General features: G+C 39.3%; 1 protein-coding gene across 3 annotated transcripts in view; it reads right to left on the bottom strand.

Annotated features, from left to right (window-relative positions):
• Positions 1–27,372, bottom strand: part of MSH3 (mutS homolog 3) — a 182,544-nt gene that overhangs the window by 124,822 nt on the left and 30,350 nt on the right. For all 3 annotated transcript variants that reach the window (XM_081503822.1, XM_081503823.1, XM_081503824.1), the window contains exons 9-11: positions 8,851–8,963; positions 5,947–6,061; positions 782–866 (exon numbers count right to left, since the gene is read on the bottom strand). In XM_081503822.1, the coding sequence (XP_081359948.1) occupies positions 782–866; positions 5,947–6,061; positions 8,851–8,963 (313 nt within the window). The remainder of the gene's footprint in view (positions 1–781; positions 867–5,946; positions 6,062–8,850; positions 8,964–27,372) is intronic.

The following is a 27,372-nucleotide window of genomic DNA, read 5'->3' as shown; positions in this document are numbered from 1 at the left end:
CAGAGGGAGAAACCTGAGTGAGAGAAATTAGACAGTAATATACAAATCCAAGAGTCAGGAGAGTGAATTTAGCATTTACTTTAATTCACAGCAATAGCAGTGATTCACAGCAGATGGTTCAGCTTTTGCACTACTTACTCAAATGACTCGGAGCTACTTCATATTTTTGTGACTTTATGTTATAATAACATTATTTTTACAATATAGTAGCTCACACTTTCAAGTGATAATTTAATTAATGAAAGCAATAACTTTAATGTCTTCATTATCCTTCACATTCATCAATAAAGGGCAAGTAAGCAATGATGAGTGTTTGTGAAGTGAAATATTATGTATCTTACAGTTAAACGGAGTATCAGAGAAACTTGTTTTATACGCTGGACAATGAAGTAAGACTATGGACATTTTAACAAAAAGTGATACAGAAAACAAACATATATAGAAAAACATAACCAAGCAGATCAAAAAAAAATCCACTGTTTATTAATTTCTAAAGATGATACCTTTCCAAAGAAATATTTAATATAGAAATGATCAGGATGGCCATATTGCTTCAATCATTAAAAAGCATGCTCTATAGCTCCCAATGTAATCCCCAAATAAGTATTTCACGTATTTGATTCTCCAAAAAGTGAGCAGTACAATTACCAAGAGATGTGAGGCAAACCAGCCAGCTGAAGACAATACTGTTTCACCTGCACTACTAAGAACAGACTGTCGCTTCATCCCAAATTTCTTTTCAAAACCATTTTGAATCAAATAGCCCTTATGTTTGCCTGACCTGATTCTGAAGGATTTCCAGGTTCCTTAATGTTGTTCCATTAATTGTCATAAATTCCATTTCACCTGACAACTGTTTAAAATTCCTGTAAAGGAATGAAATAAAAGCCATGAGGCAAGTGCATAAAGAAACAGAAAAACAAATTCAGCCGTTAGAAATATTCCAGTAACATTACAACAGAAGTTTTAGCCCTCTGATAGGAAATCAAACCAAAAAAAGCCAAAAGAATACTCATTAAAAGATTGTCTTCCATCAATGCTGGTACTTTTAGGTAAACTGATGTGAAAGGACAGCCGTTCTCACATCAAAAACTAAAACAAGGGAGGGAAGTAATGGTATTAACAGTTTTTTAGTTTTTTAATTTCCAGTAATAGAACCAAGCATAGTCTTTTAGTGTAAGGAAAGCAAGTGGGGGTCTCTTCAGGAAAAGCTATGCAATTTGCTAGAAAAATATGTCAAGGTGCTTTAAAATGTCCTCCCTGTTCTTTGGCATAGGATCATCTTGATAAACACTTTAAAAACTTTTAATCAATATTCTGATATGTGCAAATGTTATTTATTCTATAATCGAGACCACACATTCATGCGGCTAATGTTTTAGTAGAGTCTAAACTGAAAAAGTAGAAATTATTTCTTTAAGTTCAAAGAATTCACATTTTCCTTATGCCCCAAGTACCCCAAACTAGATTAAAAGTTCAGTAAATTTCAAATAAGCTTGAGTATTGAGTTCAATGTGATCACTAAATGCATGCACAATTCAAACTGCATCCTTGTTAGTCTTTCATGTTAAAAAATACATTAATCAATGCATTACTAATTCAATAATTAATTTCCTTTATAAGTCAGTCCTTTGACATTTCTATCCACAGCACTTATTAGACTTGATGGCTCATTTTTCAAAGCAAGGAAAATAACAGCAGGTCACTAAGCTATTTGGAGGGAAAGCATGAATGTTTGCATCATAAAACCAATCCCACTCATCATGGCCCTAATAAGATATAAATAAAATCCAGTTTCCCAAGCCAGTGATGGAAGAAAGGCTTCATCTAGGAATCTCGAGCCTAGAATCATGGCCAAGGAGCCAGCGCTCTTTGAAAGATGCCTCCACTTCTAGATGACTCCCACAACTAAGGCCCAGAGCCCTGAAAAAGAAATAACTTGCCGCATATCAGGAACACTACCTAGTGACTGAACATTGTCCTTTGGCAGTGTAATATACCTGTGACAGGTTTACCTAGCTTCCAAAAGATGACTTGTTAAAGATTTTCAGAGGGAAGCAACTCCAACATCGATAGCAGGTATGTGCAGGCCAGTCTCTCCTTCTTGTAACTGTAAATCTGCCGCACATTACAGAAATTTATGTTCTTCAGCTATCCTTATTAATAGATCTAAGCTCTGTGCAGGCATGGATTATTTATGCCTTACACATTTTTCAGCACATGCAGAGCCTAGCAGAAAGTAGATGATCAGCAAAGGTCTGTCATCTTTTGATGGGGAGGCCAGTTTGGGTTTCTTTGCTTTCCTTTGAGTCATAAAGCCCAGAAATATATGTGAAACATCCAGAGACAGTAATAAAATATAAAACATTATTTTTAGGAAGAAACAACTGGACAGTGATTTGCTATACAACTGACAGATGTTCATACTCCTTCATGGTGAAAAGTAGTTGGAAGTACTGCTAGCCTGGCCTCTGAGTTGGTATCCAACCAGGTCTCATAGGTTTAAACAAAGTCATTTATTTCCCCCACTCCCGACAGGTTTAAACTACATCCTAGGGGTGATTAATGAACACTTGAGCACCTTAACATATTATTGACCAGAGATGTATTGATGCCACGGGCAGGAGTTTCGACAAAAATGCGCCCATCAATAAAGTGTTAATCATTCTCAGACACTGAAGGATGCTTAGCTGGCTGCAAGAACCCACAATCCAGCAGCACTGACATCTGCACTGATCTTAATAAAAGAGATCAACCACTAGGAATATTAAGTTAGATCGATTCCTATGGCACAATAATTACCAAACAATAAAAGAACTAACTCTGCTTTCAGGTTTCCCATGTTTGGATGATAAAGTACTCTGGAGTTGGGACTCTTCCTTACAAATACAAAAGAAATTTCCTCTGTCGGTGCCTATTTTCAATAGGAATTATATATGTATTTTTGAACTCAGGGTTGTATCTGCCAGCATTCCCTAGGAATTTGACAGGAATGATCACTGACTGATTAAGCAGCTCTAAATTATTTATCCTTTTGGAAGAAACCAAATTTGATGTGCTTTGAAATAAACCTTATAAACTAGGCCTGGCTAGCATTCACGTTGTGTGAACCTCAACAGAAACCTTCCAAGTAACAAGGGAAAATACTTCATTAATATTTCAGACAACAATAATACATAGGTTGTTTTTCCCCCTCAAGTTTTATAATGGGAGAAAAACATTCCTGCTAAAAATTGCCAAAGAAGTTTAAGATTCCACATCATTCCTATTTCAACTTTTAAAAAAATGAAAACCAATCTTGCTGATTCAGACAAAGGCAGCAAAGGTGCAGACCTTATGTGAAAGATCAATCCCTCACAAAGATTCTATTTAAATACTGTTAATATTATTTGAAAATGAAAACAGAAAAAAAAAAACCTACCATATGTACCATCTTACATATGAAATCCATAGTATAAAATAATTCTCTATATAGTTTTCAGAGTTCATACAGTCACTATTTGTCTAACCTTTTGATGGTTAATTTATAAATTAGAAATTGTATTATATTACAAAAATTCAGTTTTATTGTCGATTCACTTCTATTTGCAATTAAAATGAATATCTTTGCATTCCTAAATGCTGCCAGTAAGCATATTAGAGAAGAAAATAATGAGAAAGATGACTAACAGATCCCCAAGGATTCACTAGGAGAATATGCAGTACTCAGCATACAGTCATATAGCTATGATTTATTGCAGTGAAAGGATACAAAGCAAAATCAGAAAAGGGAAAAGGTACACAAGGCAAAGCCTGGAGGAAACCAAGGGCAAGCTTCCAAGAGTCCTCCCCTGGCAGAAATACACAGGATGCACTTAACTACCCCAGAGTGAGTTGTGACAATATGTGTGAAATATTTACCAGAGAAGCTCATTAGAGACTCAGCACCCAGGATTTTTCAATGGGGGCTGTTTTTATGAAGGCACCTGCTCCTGAGCAGGTGCCAAAATTACAGCTCTCAGAAAGCAAGTAGTTGTCCAACATAAACCATACTGTCTGCAGAAATGGTTTAGGCACAGGGTGTCATTCTTACCAGAGAATGCTGGAGACCGGCCCCAAATGCAAGTCCCAGATGCCAGTCAAGAGTCAAGCTTGAAGTAGGGTTTTCTAAGGATAGATGTCTCATCTGGCTTGCCATGTTAACCTGTTTTTGCATCTCTCTGTTCTAATTCTGTTTCTCTTAAAAGTATCGGTGTTGTATTTATGTATTTATATTCTTTTGTGTTCCTTCTAGTTTACTCTTTATTCCTAAATTGATCTTTTCTGTATATATAGTTCATTCTTAAATCTTATCATCTCATTTCAAAGCCTTCCTATTTCTCATCTATTCTCCTTTGTTCTTTCACATTTAGCATCATTTCCTTAAGGTCGTTTAGCTCATTTTGAAGTAGTAGGTTATAGTTTTTATTTCATCTGTGAGCATGTCTTTCTGGTATGCATTTATTTTGTATAAGGACATTATCCTGTTCCCCATTCTTTTCTATTATAATTTTATATGGGATTTTCAATTTGGTTCTTTTCCCATTGCTAATTTTTAAGTGAAATTTTGTTTTCCATAAGTTTCAGGACACAGACACTGTTTAGGAAAGCTGCTGCTACTTTATACATCTCCCTCTTCTGTTGTTTTTGTGTGGTATTTAATCATGGAACCTCACTCTGCTTTCACTCATAAAAAGATTAAATGCATGAACATTGCTCTTTAGCCACAATTAGAAAACTGGACACATTATGTTACATATGTACACACACACACACATATATATATATACACATACACATATGTATATAATCGTGTGTTTGTGTGTGTATTTTAAATTGTTTTCAGGCAGTTGAACATCAGGCAGCATAGAACTGTGGTACCTTAGAGAAGAAAAACAAAAAGAGATAAACACTAGGACTGACTTCTTGGAGAGACCAAGGAAAGTATAAACTGTGATACAGAATGTCAGAGACGACAGAGATGCACACAGAGAGATGCAGAAGGGTGCGCTCAAGCCTTTGGCCAAGCCCTGATCCTTAAATTGCGGAGGACGTCACATGAGATCACAAGAAAGAGTAGGATGAACAAGGACCAGGGTTCACATATGGCTTAGTATAGTTTGTTCTCTGACTAATGAGAATAGAAATACCTCAAATACTTGGGACACTGGGTAGAAGTCTCAGAAGTGCATTGCTTTAGGGGTGGGGTTAAAATAGACAAAGACAAGGACTTCCCAATCTTGGTACCTAATGATATTTTACTGAGACAGCTCCTATCTGTCCACTCCATCTCTGAGTGGAAGAGGAAGCAGTTTACTTACCCAGGGTCAATATGATACAGGATAATTCTTCACAGAGCCAAAGGTAAGAGGCCAGTAAAGGTAGAATATGGAAAGGCAAGAAAATTATTCTGTTACCCTTTTTTTCCCCACTAGTTTTTAAGCTAGCACTTTCTTAGAAGGTCAATTGCCAGCTTTTAAATCTTTCAACTCTACAAAGTTAATCATTCTTTTAAAAAGCTGTCCATGTTAGTGTCTGTCCTCTTTCTCTTCAACTTTATGGTCTGTGAAATAAGAACTGAAATCAAGAATAAGAAAGGTGATGAAGTTTTATGAACACTCTTAAATACTCCTTCTTAATACTACTTGTCAATTAACTGTGCTTTATATTAAAAGTGTACTCAACACTATAATACATTCAATAGCAATCATGAATACAAACTGACCCAATTATTACGCCTTCTATAAATTTTTTATGTCAACTAACATTTTTAATATTCCTCAACAACAATACCACACAGGTCACTCTTGCCCCAGATACAGTATTCCATTGAGAGCAGGTAATGAGTACAGCACTTACCAAATTCAATTTAAGAAATGTTTTTTAATATAATCTCACCCTTTAAAAAATTTTTCAGAAACCACTTACTTGGGTTTGGAAAGCACCTTTTCTAAGTTAAATTCTTTGAGGTATCTTATTATGGCAGCCAAAGAGCAAATCACAGGCTTCTCCAAGTTAATGATGTCAGAAAAACTTTGAGAATCTAAAAAACAGAATATATATCTTCATTAAAATTATTACTCATCATTACTGAAAACAAAGATTAAGTGAAATAAAATTTTGTTTATAATTATTGAAATAATCATTTAGACACTTACCTCCTAAAATTACCCTTTGGAAAAACACAGAAGATTATAAATACCTAGAGTATGAAAAAAGGGCAATTTTCTGATGGTGGATGAACCTTCTTTCAAAAGCAAGGGAGCAAGTATTTTCAAAGTGTAAAACGCTCATCTGCTTTGACCCAGAAGTACTCCAAAATGCTTGCTAAAGATGTGTATACAAGGTAGTGAGTTGAAAAATCTTTTATAATAGTAAAAAATTACAGAAAACCTAATTGAACATCAATAAGGTACTATTAATAGATAAATAAATTTCAGTACCTCTAGATTGGTATGCACCTACTACTGGGAAGGACTTTCCCATTAGCTTTCCCTCTGGTCTCCCACCTTTAACCCTGTACCCTATAGGGTATTCTTAACAGAACAGGCAGAGGAATCCTTTTTAAAACGTACATCATATCATTAGATTACTTTGCTTTCAAAACCTCCAGCATCTCTCAACTCACTGGGAGATGTGGCTCAAGTTCATAAGGATCTAAAAGCCCCTACAAAACCTGTTTTCCATCTCCTTTTACTCTGAGCTCACCTCCTAAGAGTCTCTTCCTTAGTTACTCTGGACCAGCACCGAGGCTCCCTGACATTCTTTAAACACAGCAGGCACTTAAGATATGCTGTACTTACTGTCGTTTCTGCCTGAAAAACTCTTCACACATCCATGTGGTTTTCCCCCTTAACCCCTCTAATCTTTGTTCAATCTTCATTCAATTGACATTTCTCAGAGTGATCTTCCTTCACCACTATATTTAAAAATTCACCTCTTCCCCGTCTTTCTTCTTTTTAAAATCTGTTTATTTATATTTATTTTTGGCTGTGCTGGGTCTTTGCTGCTGCGTGGGCTTTTTCTCTAGTTGTCACAAGCAGGGGCTACTCTAGCTGTGATGTACAGGCTTCTCCTCTGTGATGGCTTCCCCTGTTGCTGAGTACAAGCTCTAGGGTGCGTAGGCTGCAGTAGTTGAGGCACATGGGCTTAGTAGTTGCGGCTCCCAGATTCTAGAGCACAGGCTCAGTAGTTGTGGTGCAGGGGCTTAGTTGCTCTGCGGCACGTGGGCTCTTTCCAGACCAGGGATCAAACCCGTAGGACCTGCACTGGCAGGTGGGTTCTTTACCACTGAGCTACCAGGGAAGACCTTCCCTGCCTTTCTCTAAAGAACTCATCACCTTCAAACATTATTTTATTGTACACCTCCTCCCATTAGACTAAAAAACTCCAGAAGGGCATGAATTTTTGTCTAATTCCTTGCAGTGTAAACAATGCTTTTAATAGGCATTCAATAAAAATTAGTTGAAATAATAAATCCAAGTCATATTTAACAAAAATAAAGAATTATGCATGTTCATGTGTAGACCTGTACATCAAAAAATTCTTAAGAATTTGACAGGAGGGACTTCTACCTTTTTCTTTATACACAACTATGTTTTGATCTTTTTTTTTGCAGTAGGTATTTACTACCTTTAGAAAAAATTATAAGATACTCTCTACAAATTTGTAATATAAAATATATTACTTTCAACATAGCTTTTTGTAAAAACAAGGTGTAAGTGAAGAATTCACTCTTTTCTACTGAGAATTTCATCTTTTGACTGCCCAGCTCTGTTCCCCAGGAAACCTGATAAAGATGAAATGCCAATGTGTTATGAGGTAGCATTGCATATGGTGGAAATGACCTGAAATCAGGAAATTGCATCCAGACTAGGAGAGGAATTATCTGATTCTAGAATTTTGGCCTTCCTTCAGTACCCTGACTCTTTGAACTTGGTATGTCCTTTGGAGAAATTCCATAAGAGCTAAGGTTTCTTGTAGGGCAGATCCTGCATTCACCTGCTTTCCTTGCAGCTGAGTTGTTACTAGAGGATGCCGGGAAGTCCACTGGCTCTGTGGACTGCTGTGAAGACAGAAAGGACTCCTCCCGCTAAAAGAAACGGTGCTGTGCCAGCCAACTGGATTTTCTGTCCTATGTGATTCTAAGTGAATTGGATGCCAAGAGTGGCTTATGATAGTTTCGTGACTTAGTCTTGTCTTTAGTTGAGCATAATTTGATGATCCCTTGGCATTGGCCAAGACACCATGAGATTAAAAAGGATGGGGGGAAAAATGCCCATAAGACACTGATGCCTAAGAGGGAGCTGGGGGAGGTTGGTCCAAGGGTGAAAGCTTTGCAACAGGATAAAAACGGATCTTAACATAAGCTGGACTGGCAAGAATGAGGGGTGCAGACCAAATCAAACAGATACTTGGCTGAGGAAATGTGAATTAGACAAATAATGGATTCAACCTATTAAGACCCTGTCACTAATGATCTGGTATTTTAATTCTGGGCATTAATTTTTAGAAGTGCTAGCCTTCTTTAGGAGATTTATCCACACATTTTATAAAACTGCAAGGAAAATCATGGCCACCTTTTAAGGGAAGCAAGAAGGAAGATGACTCAGTAACTAACATCACATTACTAAAATGGTCATAACTACAAAAACCAATTGCAGTTATGCCTCTGATGAGTGTAAGAACAGTGAACTCTTTCCTCTGCTTCTTCCAGTTGTTTATCAATAATTACCTAGCTTTCACTAGCCTTTAAGTCAAATGTGCACCTTTATCCAAATCTCAACTCAGTTACATTTGAAGACATATGGCTAACATGTATAAAATATTTACCTTTAATGTCAACTATATCTTTTGCATAAAATTCTGTAACCTCTTGGAAAGCATGGCTGTATTCAAAATACACGTTCTTCATCCTTTCTACTCGAATTCTGTCATCCCGCAAACTGAAAGAAAAAAAACGAAAATTTAAAAAATAATTATACATAATCTTGAACTATCTGTATCCAGGCCCTGACCTGACCAAAATAAATACTCATTCATTATTTTTCCCCAAGATGAAAAAAAAAAAGATCTAAGGTTTCCCTGTCAAAAGTCCACATTTCATAAAATACTATCACTTTAACTCCTGGTATTTTGTATCACCTCCACATAGTGAGCACTCTAAACATACTATTATCAAGAACTTATTAAAATTATGGTCAGTAACTTTAATAAACACGGAAGAGAGAAAAACGGAAAAGCAATCAATTTAATTGCATCATTTGTTTAAACCCACTAACAGGCGAACACATCACTGAGTCTTTCTTTCCTTGAAAAGGCATGTTTGTCAGGTTGGCTCTGTGCTAAGTCCATTTCTCCTACCACAGCCTCCTCAGTCAAATATAGTAAATTCCCCTTAGGTCAATTCCCACTCTTTACTTAAGTGGCTCTACACTTCTTTAAAAATATGCATATATGTATGTATATATGCTCATCTAAGTACATAAACAAAATCATCAGATCATCATCCATGCTGGTAGTACACTGTCTCATCCATTTCCTATTTTGCTTGACTCCCCTTTCCCCTCCCTCCTCTCCTTTCCTAATCACCTCACTCCCAAGCCATGGTAACAGCCTAGGAGGAATCCTTTCTCATTTTTTTCATGTTCATATGGTCATACACAATTATGTCATATACATATATACTCACACATACATCGTTTCATAAAAATGGAGCGACTTTATACAAACCTTCCTGTATCTTGTTTTCTCTACTAAGTAATAACTCTTGGAATTCCCTCCATATAAAGTGACCTAGATACAACTCATTCTTTCTAATGGCTAAAAAAATATCTGATAGTATGTAAAAGCCATAATTTATACAACCATTTCTTTACTATTGGACATTCACTTGATATTAATATTTTGCCACGTTACTTTAGAATGTTTTTATCTAAAAAAAATTATAAATACAGATGTATCCTACATACATCCCTCCTTCAGTCATATTCATCTACCATCTTTAGAAGTAAATGCTACCATCAACTTGGTGTATATCTCCACCATGTATGTTTTCATATTTTACAACATATTTTAGCATCTTTACACAATACATTGTATTGTTTCATGTTTTAAATTTTACATAAGCAATACTTGATTATACATACACTTCTACAACTTGCTTTTGCACTCAATACTATATTTCCAAGGTTTGTACATGAAACTGGACATGCTTCTTTTTATATTTTCAATTATTTCTTATATTTGAATAGACTTTTAAGATTTGTCATTCAAATTTAATTAATCCGAATTTATTTGGGGGGATAGTGTGAAGTTGAAAATACACTTTTATTTTCCATATGATTATCAATTAATGATCAAGCACCATTTATAAAACGTTCCATCTTTTACTACTGATTTATAATGCTGCCTCCACATTTCTATATATGCGTGACACTGTTTCTAGCTTCTATCCTATTCTACTGATCTTTCTGTTTATCTTTGTATCAGGACCATAGTACTGTAATTTCCATGGCTTCATATCAATATCTGTGGCAAGGCCCCCACCTTGTTTTTCAAGATTGTCTTCGTTACTCCTGGGCTTTTGATTTTCTTTAAAATTTTAGGTTCATTTTGTCAAGTTTCACAAAAATCTTATTGGGCTTTTGACTGGATTGCAACGAACTAATTTAGAGAGAAATGATATCTTAACAAATTAAGAGATCCCACTGTTAAAGATGGCATAAGATCTCCACTTATTCATGTCTTTTATATCTAACAATACTGTTCCATTATTTTCTCCATATTATATGTATATTTGGTTGCACTCACTCTTAGATTAATAATACTATGAAGGGAATCTTTTCTTCTATTATATTTACTAAAAGCTTATCATTGGTGTACATGAACCCAAATTCTTATATGTAGCAACTATGCTAAACACTTTTTTCTTATATTGTCTATGTATATATTAACATCACCTGCAAGAGGAAAATTTCTATTTTTCATTTCTTTTCCTATCTCATTATACTAGGAGCTAAGACCTTCAGGGCTATGTTGAACAAAGGTAATGCCAACAGGCATCTTTAGTTTCTTATTGAAGCTAATGGGATGCTTCCAAAGTTTCAACTCTTAAGTATGATATTTGCTGTTGGAGTAAATGTCTTGTTAGCCAAATGTTTGGTAAGTTTCCCAGTTTTTGCAAAAAGAAAAAAATTAGTCATAAACGATTATTGAATCTTACCTAATATTCTTTTTACAGGTGTTAAAATGATCATATGGTTTCCTCTCACTTCACCTCATATTTTCTAATGCTGAATGAACCCTGCATTCCTGGAATATATTATACTTGTAATGATGCTCTGTATTGCTTAAATAAAGTTATAAACTTGGTTTCTTAGTTTTTTTCCCCCCAGAATGTCTGTGCTAGCATACCTAGCTTCAAAGGCTTTTTCTGTTCTACTATAAAACTAGACAGGCATCAGCTGCTTCAAGAAGAAATCTTAGAGGGAGGATTTTTCCCCATCTGTGGTGCTGAAGAGGATTTTTCTACCTTAATCCAATAGAGAGAGTATCAGAATAACTATTGCAAATCTCTTGTCAATTTTTGTCTTCCTATAGACACCCTTAATACCTGAATTTTTAGAAGCCTGCTGCAAAGTTATTTAGCCACTCAAAAAGCAGTGAGTGACCTTACATGGGTCCCACAATGTTTCTGTACAAGTTCCTAGAGTGAACACACGAGGCAGCTGGTAACTCAATTACTGTTCTAATTAACATTTTGTTTGAGAAGCAGATAAGGATTTAGAAACCCATTAAATCTGATAAAAAATGACTTGTCAGTTATCCTTGAGGCTTTCCATGGAAGCATTACAAGAGTGTTAAATTCAACATTCTGCAATCTGTATGTTAAATACCCTCCTACATTTTTTTTTCCTCCACAAACTGGTTGGAGTTATATGTGAAATCTCTAATCTGTGGTTCCCTAGATATTTTTTTTATGGTAAAATCAAATTACTATATCTTCGAAACAAAAGCCTTCCTGAAACACTGTATACATAAAGAGTAATGTCCAGCCAGAGAATTTTGTCAAACTGGATATTAGTAAAAATTTCTATATTCAACAGAGAACTGTCGATCTTGGTTTCTTCAAACTGCAGCCTGCGGAAATATCTGGGTGGGAAACACCAGGAACAAACATTGAAAGCACAGGTGCCACACCCCAAATGTGTTCAATCTGAATTCAGCAGGAAGCTGGGGGAGAGAGAGTATTTTCAGCAGCATTTTGGGGGTGATCCACAGGCAAAGTGCAGACCACAAACACTCTCATCTATATGAAAAATACTGGTGACTATCACAGGACTAGAGTACAAAGTGGAAATGTAAATCTTCTTCAAAGGCAGTCCATGTTTTAGCTGCTCTATTAGAGGTGGGCAATCAGTATCTGTTCACCAAAAAAAAAAGTAAGGAAGTCAACTACGGTCAGGTAATTGACATAGGACTTCAAAAATTATTTTTAAAATACAGAAACAAAAAAACACCTTCCCACCCTCTTAAGAGGCTGTTTGTGACCAGGGGTTGAAGCCTTCTGAATGGAAAAGAGGCTGCAGAAGCTGTTTTCCTCCAGGGACTTGGGGAGGCAACCACCCCTCTGTGCCAGATGGGAGGACTAATGTCAACATGTGAGGAATCTCAGCCATTACATCGGGTAGGCAAAGCTGGACTGTCTTAAGATTTCTAATTTTAAAAATTCCTTTTTGTGTATTACATGCCTGTCAGTTGCCAAATATACTGTACTTGAAAAGTTAAGTGGTGATAAGACTCTCAACAAGTGAGGAGTCCATGCTAAAAAAGAAGGGGAGCTTTAGGAACTTTTAAAGTCAACTTCAGTATGAAGGCAAACCACTTCAGTATTCTTGCCTTGAGAACCCCATGAACAGTATGAAAAGGCAAAAGGATAGGACACTGAAAGATGAACTCCCCAGGTCAGTAGGTGCCCAATATGCTAATGGAGATCAGTGGAGAAATAACTCCAGAAAGAATGATGGGATGGAGCCAAAGCAAAAACGATACCCAACTGTGGATGTGACTGGTGATAGACGCAAAGTCCGATGCGGTAAAGAGCAATATTGCATAGGAACCTGGAATGTTAGATCCATGAATCAAGGCAAACTGGAAGTGGTCAAACAGGAGATGGCAAGAGTGAACGTTGACATTCTAGGAATCAGCGAACTAAGATGGACTGGAATGGGTGAATTTAACTCAGATGACCATTATATCTACTACTGTGGGCAAGAATCCCTTAGAAGAAATGGAGTAGCCATCATGGTCAACGAAAGAGTCCAAAATGCAGTACTTGGATGCAATCTCAAAAACGACAGAATGATCTCTGTTTGTTTCCAAGGCAAACCACTCAATATCACGGTAATCCAAGTCTATGCCCCGACCAGTAACACCGAAGAAGCTGAAGTTGAACGGTTCTATGAAGACCTATAAGACCTTCTAGAACTAACACCCAAAAAAGATGTCCTTTTCATTATAGGGGACTGGAATGCAAAAGTAGGAAGTCAAGAAACACCTGGCGTAACAGGCAAGTTTGGCCTTGGAGTACAGAATGAAGCAGGGCAAAGGCTAATAGAGTTTTGCCACGAGAACACACTGGTAATAGCAAACACCCTATTCCAACAACACAAGACTCTACACGTGGACATAACCAGATGGTCAACACCAAAATCAGATTGATTATATTCTTTGCAGCCAAAGATGGAGAAGCTCTATACAGTCAGCAAAAACAAGACCAGGAGCTGACTGTGGCTCAGATCATGAACTGCTTATTGCCAAATTCAGACTTAAATTGAAGAAAGTAGGGAAAACCACTAGACCATTCAGGTATGACCTAGATCAAATCCCTTATGAGTATACAGTGGAAGTGACAAATAGATTTAAGGGACTAGACCTGATAGACAGAGTGCCTGATGAACTATGGACAGAGGTTCGTGACACTGTACAGGAGACAGAGATCAAGAAAATCCCCATGGAAAAGAAATGCAAAAAAGCAAAATGGCTGTCTGAGGAAGCCTTACAGATAGCTGGGAAGAGAAGAGAAGCGAAAAGCAAAGGAGAAAAGGAAAGATATTCTCATCTGAATGCAGAGTTCCAAAGAATAGCAAGGAGAGATAAGAAAGCCTTCCTCAGCGATCAGTGCAAACAAATAGAGGAAAACAACAGGTTGGGAAAGACTAGAGACCTCTTCAAGAAAATTAGAGATACCAAAGGAACATTTCATGCAAAGATAGGCTCGATAAAGGACAGAAATGGTATGGACCTAACAGAAGCAGAAGATATTAAGAAGAGGTGGCAAGAATACACAGAAGAACTGTACAAAAAAGATCTTCACGACCCAGATAATCACGATGGTGTGACCACTCACCTAGAGCCAGACATCCTGGAATGTGAAGTCAAGTGGGCCTTAGAAAGCATCACTACGAACAAAGCTAGTGGAGGTGATGGAATTCCAGTTGAGCTATTTCAAATCCTCAAAGGCGATGCTGTGAAAGTGCTGCACTTGATATGTCAGCAAATTTGGAAAACTCAGTAGTGGCCACAGGACTGGAAGAGGTCAGTTTTCGTTCCAATCCCAAAGAAAGGCAATGCCAAAGAATGCTCAAACTACCGCACAATTGCACTCATCTCACATGCTAGTAAAGTAATGCTCGAAATTCTCCAAGCCAGGCTTCAGCAATACGTGAACCGTGAACTTCCAGATGTTCAAGCTGGTTTTAGAAAAGGCAGAGGAACCAGAGATCAAATTGCCAATATCCGCTGGATCATCGAAAAAGCAAGAGAGTTCCAGAAAAACATCTATTTCTGCTTTATTGACTATGCCAAAGCCTTTGACTGTGTGGATCACAATAAACTGTGGAAAATTCTGAAAGAGATGGGAATACCAGACCATCTGACCTGTCTCTTGAGAAACCTGTATGCAGGTCAGGAAGCAACAGTTAGAACTGGACATGGAACAACAGACTGGTTCCAAATAGGAAAAGGAGTACGTCAAGGCTGTATGTTGTCACCCTGCTTATTTAACTTATATGCAGAGTACATCATGAGAAATGCTCGGCTGGAAGAAACACAAGCTGGAATCAAGATTGCCGGGAGAAATATCAGTAACCTCAGATATGCGGATGATACCACCCTTATGGCAGAAAGTGAAGAAGAACTAAAGAGCCTCTTGATGAAGGTGAAAGAGGAGAGTGAAAAAGTTGGCTTAAAGCTCAACGTTCAGAAAACTAAGATCATGGCATCTGGTCCCATCACTCCATGGGAAATAGATGGGGAAACAGTGGAAACAGTGTCAGACTTTACTTTTTTGGGCTCCAGAATCACTGCTGATGGTGACTGCAGCCATGAAATTAAAAGACACTTACTCCTTAGAAGGAAGGTTATGGCCAACCTAGATAGCATGTTTAAAAGCAGAGACATTACTTTGCCAACAAAAGTCCGTCTAGTCAAGGCTATGTTTTTTCCAGTGGTCATGTATGGACGTGAGAGTTGGACGGTGAAGAAAGCTGAGCGCCAAAGAATTGATGCTTTTGAACTGTGGTGTTGGAGAAGACTCTTGAGAGTCCCTTGGACTGCAAGGAGATCCAATCAATCCATCCTAAAAGAGATCAATCCTGGGTGTTCATTGGAGGGTCTGATGTTGAAGCTGAAGCTCCAATACTTTGGCCACCTCATGCGAAGGGTTGCCTCATTGGAAAAGACCCTGATGCTGGGTAGGATTGGGGGCGGGAGGAGAAGGGGACGACAGAGGATGAGATGGTTGGATGGCATCACCGACTCGATGAACATGGGTTTGGGTAGACTCCGGGAGTTGGTGATGGACAGGGAGGCCTGGCGTGCTGCAATTCATGGGGTCGCAGAGAGTCGGACACGAGTGAGCGACTGAACTGAACTGAAAGTCAACTTGGACGTAAAACTCGTAATTTTCTGGTGTTGAGTAACAGACTACCTACAAAGGTTTTGATAATGTAACTGTGACCAAATGTCAGCTTACCAATGTTATGATCTATGCTGACTTTAGAAACTATCATTTTTATAGATTAAAAAAAAGCCTTGTTAAAGGCTGATAATCTACTCTAGGAAAACTCAAGGCCTCTTCTGACAGTATATTTACTGATAATAACAATACAGACTGAGTTCCAAGCTTGCTGAGTGATTAAATTCTGTCCTCTGAAAACAGAATGCAATAGAGGTTGAGATTAAATAAAAGAGACCATGTAACATAGTTACGATGTCTCCATATTAGGATGAAATTCATTAATTTTTATCACTGCTCATAATAGGGAACTATCACCACTTTCTTAGAAGACAGAGGGCATAAGGTCAAATTATAAAGACAACCACTAGAACAAAAACATGAGAATAACCCCAGAAGAACAGCAAGGAAAACATACCACACAGTGAAAGATTTTTTTGAAAGATATAAAAAAAGAAAATTAAATACAGACAAGCTAATATCACATATATCTGCCATAATGACAAACGTGAGTTAAACTCACCTATTTAAAGAAAACTAATCTCAGATTGGATTACAAGATAGAAAAACTTTCTACACTACCAATAGGAACAAAATTTAAAATAATTCAGAAAGGGTAGAAATGAATAGATGGAAAAAATTGCCCAGATGGATATATTAGGCTAATACAAATTTTTTTAAAAAGCATGGGACAAGATTTTGTTATCAGACCAGATAAAATTCAGGACAAAAAGCATTATAACAAGATAAAAGGAGCTACTTAACGATAAAAAGGACAGGATGGAAGAAAAGCTTTTCACCCCAAATTCTTGTAAGAATTTTAAATTTCTGAACCATTAGAATATACTACTCATTAAAAATTAAGTTGTTTATTAAGAAGAGAGGGGAAAAAAGGAAACCGGGTTTACATAGGAGCTCCCAGAAGACGTCTGTGCATTTCCCTGGACTTGAACCTGGAGGGCTAGGAGTCCAGAAAACGGAGTGCCTGCCGCCACCCTGCCTGCTTGTAGAACATGAGCCATCGGCCAACACCATAGTGGGAGACAAAGGAGAAAAGCCTGTAAACCCAGACATGCCTAATTCCAGCCTACCTTCAAGCTTTTCACTGATGTGAACCAAGATGCTCATTTCCTATTTTTAAAAATTCAGTAAGAACTCAGTAGAAAGTATAGGGTTTTAGAAAAGTCAAAAAGGAGTCTTTCACTGTCCAGAGAAGGAGGTAGACACAATCACACAGATAGCATCTTAAAGATGGCAACCTCTCCTGTTGACCAGATGGGCAAGAGTGAATGGAAGTGAGAAAAACCCAGTCTGATTTCGGCTGGTGAGGCTGCTTCAGCTCCAACCGAGAAGGAGACAGAGGATAAGTCAGAGATTCTAGAGACCAAGACGACCCCCCTTCTCCACCATGCAGAGGTAGAAGGACCCCTGCCAAGTTACCACTGGGGGCTAGAAAGTAAAAGCAGATTTAGTGCCAAGCCCCTGACGAATTAGAAAGAGCTGAGGTGAAGAAACACTAGGACCTAGCCCCAGAGGACAGGCCTGCTGGCGAGCAAGAGGAAGGACTGAGAATTTCCTCGCTCACGGTGTAAACCCATGGGGCCTCAGACAAAGAGAAGGCCTAAGGTCCAGGGAGTAACCAAGGCCGGCAGCTGTGCTTGCTGTTCAAAAGACTAAGATAGGAGACCTTATCTTAAGGGAAGATGTCTACACTAGCTAAACTCATGTTTTTCCAAGAAAATCTTTTGGTTTTACTTTTTCTTTTACAGTAGTAGTTACTTAATTTAAGGGGGGAAAAAAAAACATCAAAAAATTTCTAATCTGTCTGGAAATTGCTAACCTGAAGGAAAGCACTTCTATCTGCAATGAGGTCAGGAAAATAAAGAGAATGAGAGTGCTCAAAGTTGGAGAGCCAGTGGGAAGGGGAAGATGAAGGGAGAGGAAAAGGGGGCAGAAAGTCCAGGGGCCTAGAGAAGGTGTCATTTCTGTCGGCAGTCATAACCAGCCCTTCTTCCCTGACCCTGGAAATCTTCCCCAAGGATGAACTCCCATGGAACAGTATTTTAAAACCTCCATCCCTTCTTAATCCTTCAGTCTATCCCAATCATGAATCTTTTTACCACCCATCTCCACATACCACAGTCGCAGCCCTGTGCACACATTCTTACTTAACAAGCCAGCCAAGACTCACCTCCTCTAAGAAGCTTTCCCAGAAGAATAACCACATGCCAGGATGACCTGTGCTTTCTACTGGACCCGTGGGACTGTGGTTTGTAAAGTAATACCTTCAGAAATCAAGTTACTTTGTTTGAAGCCCACATGCTTTTTGTCAAGAACTTTACTGCCAGAGATAGAAATACAAACCATAATATGCATTACAAAGGAATGCAAGTTTCATGGAATATTAACCAAAATAATGTCAACTGTGCTATAAAACATTACTCCTTTTGAAATCCAGAAGCAGCAGAGGTGAAGGAAGGGAAAGGCTGCTTCTCTGTGTGTTTTTCCTGAGGAGCCGTATAACGGAGTGGTTCCGAGCCTGTGCTTCAGAACCAGGAGGTCTGAGTCAAATCCCAGTTCTGCCACTTACTAGTGGGATAACCTAGACTTAACAGCCTTAGGTCTCAGTTTCCTGGAAATCTTTATTAAAAGAACAGTAGCTCCCTCATAGGGGTTTGTGAAGATTAACTCAGTCAATAAATATAAAGCCCTTAGAATAGGTACCTAATACCTACTGTTAGCTATTGCTATTATTATTAATATTCTCACTGCTACCTAAGAATGAAAGATAGCAGTAGTCATGTGCTCAAGGGGAAAAGAAAGAGCTTTACAAACAGATGGAATTGGGCAGGACAGGCACAAAGGAAAGAACAATCAGCAATGAAAAATATTCTCAGTAGTTTCCAAGATGTGTCTCTAATGGTACCTTTTTCACTCCAGGGATGAAGCTGAGGGAAAGCTAAGGTGGGATTTCAGAAACTACTGCCCCTCCCTAAAATAGACACAAACTATTTTCATTAAACAGGGAGAAACAAAAGAAGTCACTCAAAGGGTCACTTAAATACCAGTCTTCAGAGTAAAGTAAGCCAGAAAGAGAAAAATAAATATTGTATATTAACACATATATGTGGAGGCTAGAAAAATGGTACAGATGAACCTATTTGCAAGGCAGGAATAGAGATGCAGACATAGAGAATAGACACAGGACAGGCAGAGGATGGGGTGAATTGGGAGACCGGGATTGACATGTAGACACCATCATGCGTAAAATAGCCAGTGGGAATCTATTATACAGCACAGGGAGCTTAGCTTGGAGCTCTGTGGTCACCTAGATGGGTGGGATGAGAAGTGGGAGTGGGAAGGAGAACCAAGAAGGAGGATATATGTAATATGTATATACATGTAGCTGATTCACTTCGTTGTACAGAAGAAACTAACAACATTGTAAAGCAACTGTATTCCAAAAAATTAAATTTTTTTTAATTTTTAAAAATGAGAAAACAAAAGATACAGATTAATTTTAAAGTTAAGCATTAGAAAAATTAACAAAAGCTACTAAACTCTAAAACTGATAACCTAGATATATATACACTGCTGCTGCTGCTGCTAAGTCACTTCAGTCGTGTCTGACTCTTAGCGACCCCAGGGACTGCAGCCTACCAGGCTCCTCCGTCCATGGGATTTTCCAGGCAAGAGTACTGGAGTGGGGTGCCATTGCCTTCTCCATATACACACTGCTGCTGCTGCTGCTGCTGCTGCTAAGTCGCTTCAGTCGTGTCCGACTCTGTGCGATCCCATAGACGGCAGCCCATCAGGCTCCACCATCCCTGGGATTCTCCAGGCAAGAATACTGGAGTGGGTTGCCATTTCCTTCTCCAGTGCATGAAAGGGAAAAGTGCAAGTGAAGTCGCTCAGTCGTGTCCAACTCTTAGCGACCCCAGGGACTGCAGCCTACCAGGCTCCTCCGTCCATGGGATTTTCCAGGCAAGAGTACTGGAGTGGGGTGCCATTGCCTTCTCCATATACACACTACTATATATAAAATAGATAACCAATAAGGACCTACCGTATAGCACAGAGCACTCTACTTAACACTCCGTAATGACCTCTATGGGAAAAGAATCTGACAAAGAGTGGAATATATGTGTATGTTTAAATGATTTCAGGCTTCCCAGGTGGCACAGTGGTAAGGAAACCACCTGCCAAAGTAGGAGACACAAGAGACATGGGTCCAGGCTGGGTTGGGAAGATCCCCTAGAGTCAGAAATGGCAACCTACTCCAGTATTCCTGCCTGGGAAATCTCATGGACAGAGGAGCCTGGTGGGCTAAAGTCCATGGGGTTGCAAAGTGTCAGACATAACTGAGCACACAAACCCACACACATATATGCATATCTTTTCCCATATTCTTCTCCATCATGGTATATTACAGGATACAATCAATCCCTCCTAAAGGAGATCAGTCCTGGGTGTTCATTGGAAGGACTGATGTTGAAGCTGAAACTCCAATACTTCGGCCACCTCATGCGAAGAGTTGACTCATTGGAAAAGACCCTAATGCCGGGTAGGATTGGGGGCAGGAGTAGAAGGGGACGACAGAGGATGAGATGGTTGGATGGCATCACCAACTCGATGGACATGGGTTTGGATAGACTCCGGGAGTTGCTGATGGACAGAGAAGCCTGGCGTGCTGCAATTCATGGGGTCGCAAAGAGTCGGACACGACTGAGCGGCTGGAGTGAAGTGAAGTGAATATAGTTCCCTGTGCTATACAGTAGAATCTTGTTGTTTATCTATTTTATATATAGCAGTTTGTACCCATTAATCCCAAACTCCTAATTTATCCCCTTCTACTCCCACCCTTTGGTAAATGCAAATTTGTTTTCTACGTCTGTGAGTCTTTCTCTGTTTTGTAAATAAGTTTATTTGTACGACATTTTAGGTTCCTCATATAATGAGCAGAGGATGAGATGGTTAGACAGCATCAACAACTCAATGGACATGAATTTGAGCAGACTCCAGGAGATAGTGAGGGCTTCCCAGGTGGCGCTTGTGGTAAAGAATCCACCTGCCAATGCAGGAGATGCAAGAGATGTGGGTTCGATCCCTGAATCAGGAAGATCCCTTGGAGAAAGAAATGTCAACCCACTCCAGTATTCTTACCTTGGAAATCCCATGGACATAGGAGCCTGGTGGGCTACAGTCCATGGGGGTCACAAACAGTCAGACATGACTGAGTGACCGAGCATACACATACAGCAGGAGATAGTGAAGAACAAGGGTGTCTGGCATGCTGCAGTCCATGGAGTTGCAGAACTGGACACAACTTAGCAACTGAACAACAATACGAGTGGTATCATATGGTATCTGTCTTTCTCTGTCTGACTGACTTTACTTAGTGTGATAATCTCTGATAATCTAGGTCCATCCAAGTTGCTATAAACAACGTTATTTCATTCCTTTTTATGGCTGAGTAATATTCCATTCTTTATATGTACCAAATCTTCTTTATTCATTCATCTGTTGATAGACATTTAGGGTTGTTTCCAGGTCTTGGCTACTGTAAATAGTGATGCTAAGAACAAAAGCATGTATCTTTTCAAATTAGAATTTTCTCTAGATATATGCCCAGGAATGGGACTGCTAGATCTTATAGCGATTCTATTCTTAGCTTTTTAAGGAATCTCCATACTGTTTTCCATAGTGGCTGCACCAATTTACATTCCCACCAATACTGTAGGAGGGAAATCCATTTTTCTCCTTAACAAGCAAAAGAAGTATATGAAAACATCACTGGTGAACAAAAAAGAAAAAGTAAGTTAAAATAAAAAATGAGACACTACTTCACACTCACTATAATGGCTAAAATTTAAAACAATGTCAACACCAAGGACTGGCAAAGATACAGAGCAACTATAATTCTCATATCCTGCTGATGAGAGCATATAATTAGGTAACTAAGAGTTTGGCTGGGCTTCCTGGTGGTCTAGTGGTTAGGAATCCACCTGCCAACACAGGCGACACAGATTTGATCCCTAGTCCGGGAAGATACTGCAAGGCAACTAAGCCCATGCTCTAGAGCCCACAGTCCATAAGAGAAGCCATGGCAATGAGAAGCCTGTGCACCACAGCCAGCGAGTGGCCCCTGCTCTCTGCAACTGGAGAAAACTCATGCACACCAACAAAGACCCAGTGCAGCCACAAATAAATAAAATTAAAATTAAAAGTTTAGCTGTTTCTTATACAGTTAAATATATACTTACCAACACAGCCCATCGATTCCACTCCTAGGTATTTACCCAAAATAAAAACATATGTCCATAAGAAGACTAGAATACAAATGTGCTTAGCAGCTTTACTGCAAATAGGCAAACACTCAAATGTTCAGCAAGTGAATGGATAAACAAATTCTGTAGAAATACTACTGAACAATAAAAAGGAACAAACTACTGAACACACATATAGGTATTATGCTGTAAGGGGCTGTACATAAAACAATGCATACTGTAATGATCCCATGTATGTGAAACTCTGTAACAGTCTAACCAGATCAGTATTTGTTTGGAGTAGGAGCTGGAGGCAGGGAGAAGAATGACTGCAAAGAGGCACAGGGAACTTACTGGGAAGAGGGAAATGTTCTATATCTTAATTGGGGCGGTGGTTACATTGATGTACACATTTTTTCAAAGTTGATTTGATGGGAATACCAGACCACCTGACCTGCCTCTTGAGAAACATGTATGCAGGTCAGGAAGCAACAGTTAGAACTGGACATGGAACAACAGACTGGTTCCAAATAGGAAAAGGAGTACGTCAAGGCTGAATATTTTCACCCTGCTTATTTAACTTCTATGCAGAGTACATCATGTGAAATGCCAGGATGAAACACAAGCTGGAATCAAAATTGTCAGGAGAAATATCAATAACCTCAGCTATGCAGATGACACCACCCTTATGGCAGAAAGTGAAGAACTAAAGAGCCTCTTGATGAAAGTGAAAGAGGAGAGTCAAAAAGTTGGCTTAAAACTCAACATTCAGAAAACTAAGATCATGGCATCCAGTCCCATCACTTTATGGCAAATAGATGGGGAAACAATAAAAACAGTGAGAGACTTTATTTTCTTGGGCTCCAAAATCACTGCAGATGGTGACTACAGCCATGAAAGTAAAAGACGCTTGCTCCTTGGAAGAAGAACTATGACCAACCTAGACAGTATATTAAAAAGCAGAGACATTACTTTGTCAACAAAGGTCCATCTAGTCAAAGCTATGGTTTTTCCAGTAGTCATGTACGGATGTGAGAGTTGGACTATAAAGAAAGATGAGCACCGAAGAATCGATGCTTTTGAACTGTAGTGTTGGAGAAGACTCTTGAGAGTCCCTGGGACTGCAAGGAGATCCAACCAGTCAACCCTAAGCAAAATCAGTCCTGAATATTCATTGGAAGGACTGATGCTGAAGCTGAAACTCCAATACTTTGGCCACCTGATGCAAAGAACTGACTCACTGGAAAAGACCCTGATGCTGGGAGGACTGAAGACAGGAGGAGAAGGGGACGACAGAGGATGAGATGGTTGGATGGCATCACCGACACGATGGACATGAGTTTGAGCAAGCTGTGGGAATTGGCGACGGACAGGGAAGCCTGGCATGCTGCAGTCCATCGGGTCACAAAGAGTGGGACATGACTGAGCAACTGTACTGAACATTTACACCAACAAATTCCTATGCAAATGTGTATTTCAAATACATTTTTGGAATAAGATCCTAATTCTAGCATTTATTCAGCAAAAAACAATCGTGCAAAGAACTTCTTTTTGAAGAAAAATATTTAACTTTAAAAAGTACATTTCGTATTTACATGCTTTGAGATGATCACAGTTTAAATGTCAACCACTATTTTACATACATACAATCACCCTAATACCAAGCAAATTTTTACAAATTAATTTATACTTCCTGTGACTGAAAGACATTTTTTTGCAGTCACAAAAATCACAAAATCATTATCTGATATTATATGCCATTAAGAAAAGCAAACAAAACCCTACTTTCTGAGAACTCAATCATCTTACAGAATTCTGGAGAGAATGATCAGCATTAAAACATTCTCAGATTAGTGGAAAGTCATCTCAAATTTTTTTTCATGCATGATTAAAAATATTCTCTCAGTGACAGACACAAAATCAAGACAATTTCACTCGGATCATGTGCCTTTTGAGGTCATTAACAAGCTCAAGCCTGCCTGAGAAAACCTAAAACAAGCAATCTTCCTAAACTAACATTTTCCTCCTCAAATACCAAACTCTGATATTACCCCCAGAAAAAGATGCTTCAAAAAAATAATCTGGAGGGAGGTTCAAGAGGGAGGGAACACATGTATACTTATGGCTAATTCACAGTGATGTACGGCAGAAACCAACACAATATTGTAAAGCAATTATCCTTCAATTAAAAATAAATTAAGAAAAAAACCTAAATAAAAAAAATCAACAAACTGACAATCTGCAATTCATAGTACAATGAATAACTAACTGATGTTTCCTTTTCAATGCAACAAATCTTCACTACAGGAATAAATGGGAAAATAAGAGAAAAGGAGGTCCCTGCTGTGTGTTATGGGTTGAACTGTGTCCTCCTAGAAGCCCGATGTGGAAGTCCTAACCCCAGTATCTCAGAATGTCAGCTTCTTTGGAGACAGAGTGCTTACAGAGGTCATCAAGTTGAAGTGATGTCATTAGGTGGGCCCCAGTTCAGTATGACCGGTGTCCTTATAAAAGCAGGAAATCTAGACACAGCTCGTGTTCAGGCTCAGCTGGTAAATCGTGTCTGACTCTGCAGGGCTTCCCAGGTGGCACCAGTGGTAGAGTAAGTGAAGTACGTAAGTGGAAGTCGTTCAGTCGTGTCTGACTCTTTGCAACCCCATGGATTATACAGTCCATTGAATTCTCCAGGCCAGAACACTGGAGTGGGTAGCCATTCCCTTCTCCAGGGGATGTTCCCAACCCAGAGATCGAACCCAGGTCTCCCACACTGCAGGTGGATTCTTTACCAGCTGAGCCACAAGGGAAGCCCAAGGTGAGTGGTAAAGAACCCGCCTGCCAATGCAGGAGATGCAAGTGATGTGAGTTCCCTGGTTCGGGGAACAAAGATCCTCTGGAGGAGATCATGGCAAACCACTCCAGTATTCTTGCCTGGAGAATCCCACGACAGAGGAGCCTGGTGGGTTACAACTCGCAAAGAGTCAAACACAACTGAAGCGACTTAGCACACACACACGCTTGTCTGACTCTGCGACCCAAAGGACTGTAGCCCGCCAGGCTCCTGTGTCCGCAGGATTTCCCAGGTAAGAATACTGGAGCAGGTTGCCATTTCCTTCTCCAGGGGGTCTTCACGACCCAAGAGTCAAACCCACATCTCCTGCATTGACAGGTGGATCCTTAACTGCTGAGATACCAGGGAAGTCCTCGGACACAGAGACACACACAAAAGAAAGGCAATATAAAGAGATGTAGGAATAAGATGGCCATCTAAAACCTAGGGGAGAGGCCTGGGAAAGCCTTCACTTAAAGCCCTTCAGTTCAGTTCAGTTCAGTCGCTCAGTCATGTCCAACTCTTTGCGACCCCATAAACCGCAGCACGCCAGGCCTCCCTGTCCATCACCAACTCCTGGGGTCCACCCAAACCCATGTCCATTGTGTCGGTGATGCCATCCACCATCTCATCCTCTGTCATCCCCTTCTCCTCCTGCCCTCGATCTTTCCCAGTATCAGGGTCTTTTCCAATGAGTCAGCTCTTCGCATCAGGTGGCCGAAGTACTGGAGCTTCAGGTTCAACATCAGTCCTTCCAATGAACATTCAGGACTGATTTCCCTTAGGATGGACCTGTTGGATCCTTGCAGTCCAAGGGACTCTCAAGAGTCTTCTTCAACACTGCAGTTCGAAAGCATCAATTCTTCGGCACTCAGCTTTCTTTATAGTCCAACTCGCACATCCATACATGACCACTGGAAAAACCATAGCCTTGACTAGACAGACCTTTGTTGAAGAAGTAATGTCTCTGCTCTTTAATGTGCTGTCTTGGTTGGTCATAACTTTCCTTCCAAGAGGAAGCATCTTTTAATTTCATGGCTGCAATCACCATCAGCAGTGATTTTGGAGCCCAGAAAAATAAAGTCTGACACCGTTTCCACTGTTTCCCCATCTATTTGCTATGAAGTGATGGGACCAGATGCCATGATCTTAGTTTTCTGAAAGTTGAGTTTTAAGCCAACTTTTTCACTCTCCTCTTTCACTTTCCTCAAGAGGCTCTTTAGTTCTTCTTCACTTTCTGCCGTAAGGGTGGTGTCATCTGCATATCTGAGGTTATTGATATTTCTCCCGGCAATCTAGATTCCAGTCCAGTGTTTCTCATGATGTACTCTGCATATAAGTTAAATAAGCAGGGTGACAATATACAGCCTTGACATACTCCTTTTCCTATTTGAAACCAGTCTGTTGTTTCATGTCCAGTTCTAACTGTTGCTTCCTGACCTGCATACAGGTTTCTCAAGAGGCAGGTCAGGTGGTCTGGTATTCCCATCTCTTGAAGAATTTTCCACAGTTTATTGTGATCCACACAGTCAAAAGCTTTGGCATAGTCAATAAAGCAGAAATAGATGTTCTTTTGGAGCTCTCTTGCTTTTTCGATGATCCAGCGGATGTCGGCAATTTGATCTCTGGTTCCTCTGCCTTTTCTAAAACCAGCTTGAACATCTGGAAGTTCACGGTTCACGTATTGCTGAAGTCTGGCTTGGAGAATTTTGAGCGTTACTTTACTAGCGTGTGAGATGAGTGCAATTGTGAGGTAGTTTGAGCATTCTTTGGCACTGCCTTTCTTTGGGATTGGAATGAAAACTGACCTTTTCCAGTTTTGTGGCCACTGCTGAGTTTTCCAAATTTGCTGACATATTGAGTGCAGCACTTTCACAGCATCATCTTTTAGGATTTGAAATAGCTCAACTGGAATTCCATCTCCTCCAGTAGCTTTGTTCGTAGTGATGCTTCCTAAGGCCCACTTGACTTCACATTCCAGGATGTCCAGCTCTAGGTGAGTGTGAGTGATCACCCCTTCGTGATTATCTGGGTCGTGAAGATCTTTTTTGTACAGTTCTTCTGTGTATTCTTGCTACCTCTTCTTAATATCTTCTGCTTCTGTTAGGTCCATACCATTTCTGTCCTTTACTGAACCCATCTTTGTATGAAATATTCCCTTGGTATCTCTAATTTTCTTGAAGAGATATCTAGTCTTTCCCATTCTATTGTTTTCCTCTATTTCTTTGCACTGATCACTGAGG

Source organism: Giraffa tippelskirchi, chromosome 6 (genome assembly GCF_054371585.1).
Source record: "Giraffa tippelskirchi isolate mGirTip1 chromosome 6, T2T-mGirTip1v1.2.pri, whole genome shotgun sequence".
Taxonomy (NCBI): domain Eukaryota; kingdom Metazoa; phylum Chordata; class Mammalia; order Artiodactyla; family Giraffidae; genus Giraffa; species Giraffa tippelskirchi.
The sequence above is the reverse complement of the archived record's forward strand: the minus strand, read 5'-3'. Positions and strand labels throughout refer to the sequence as shown.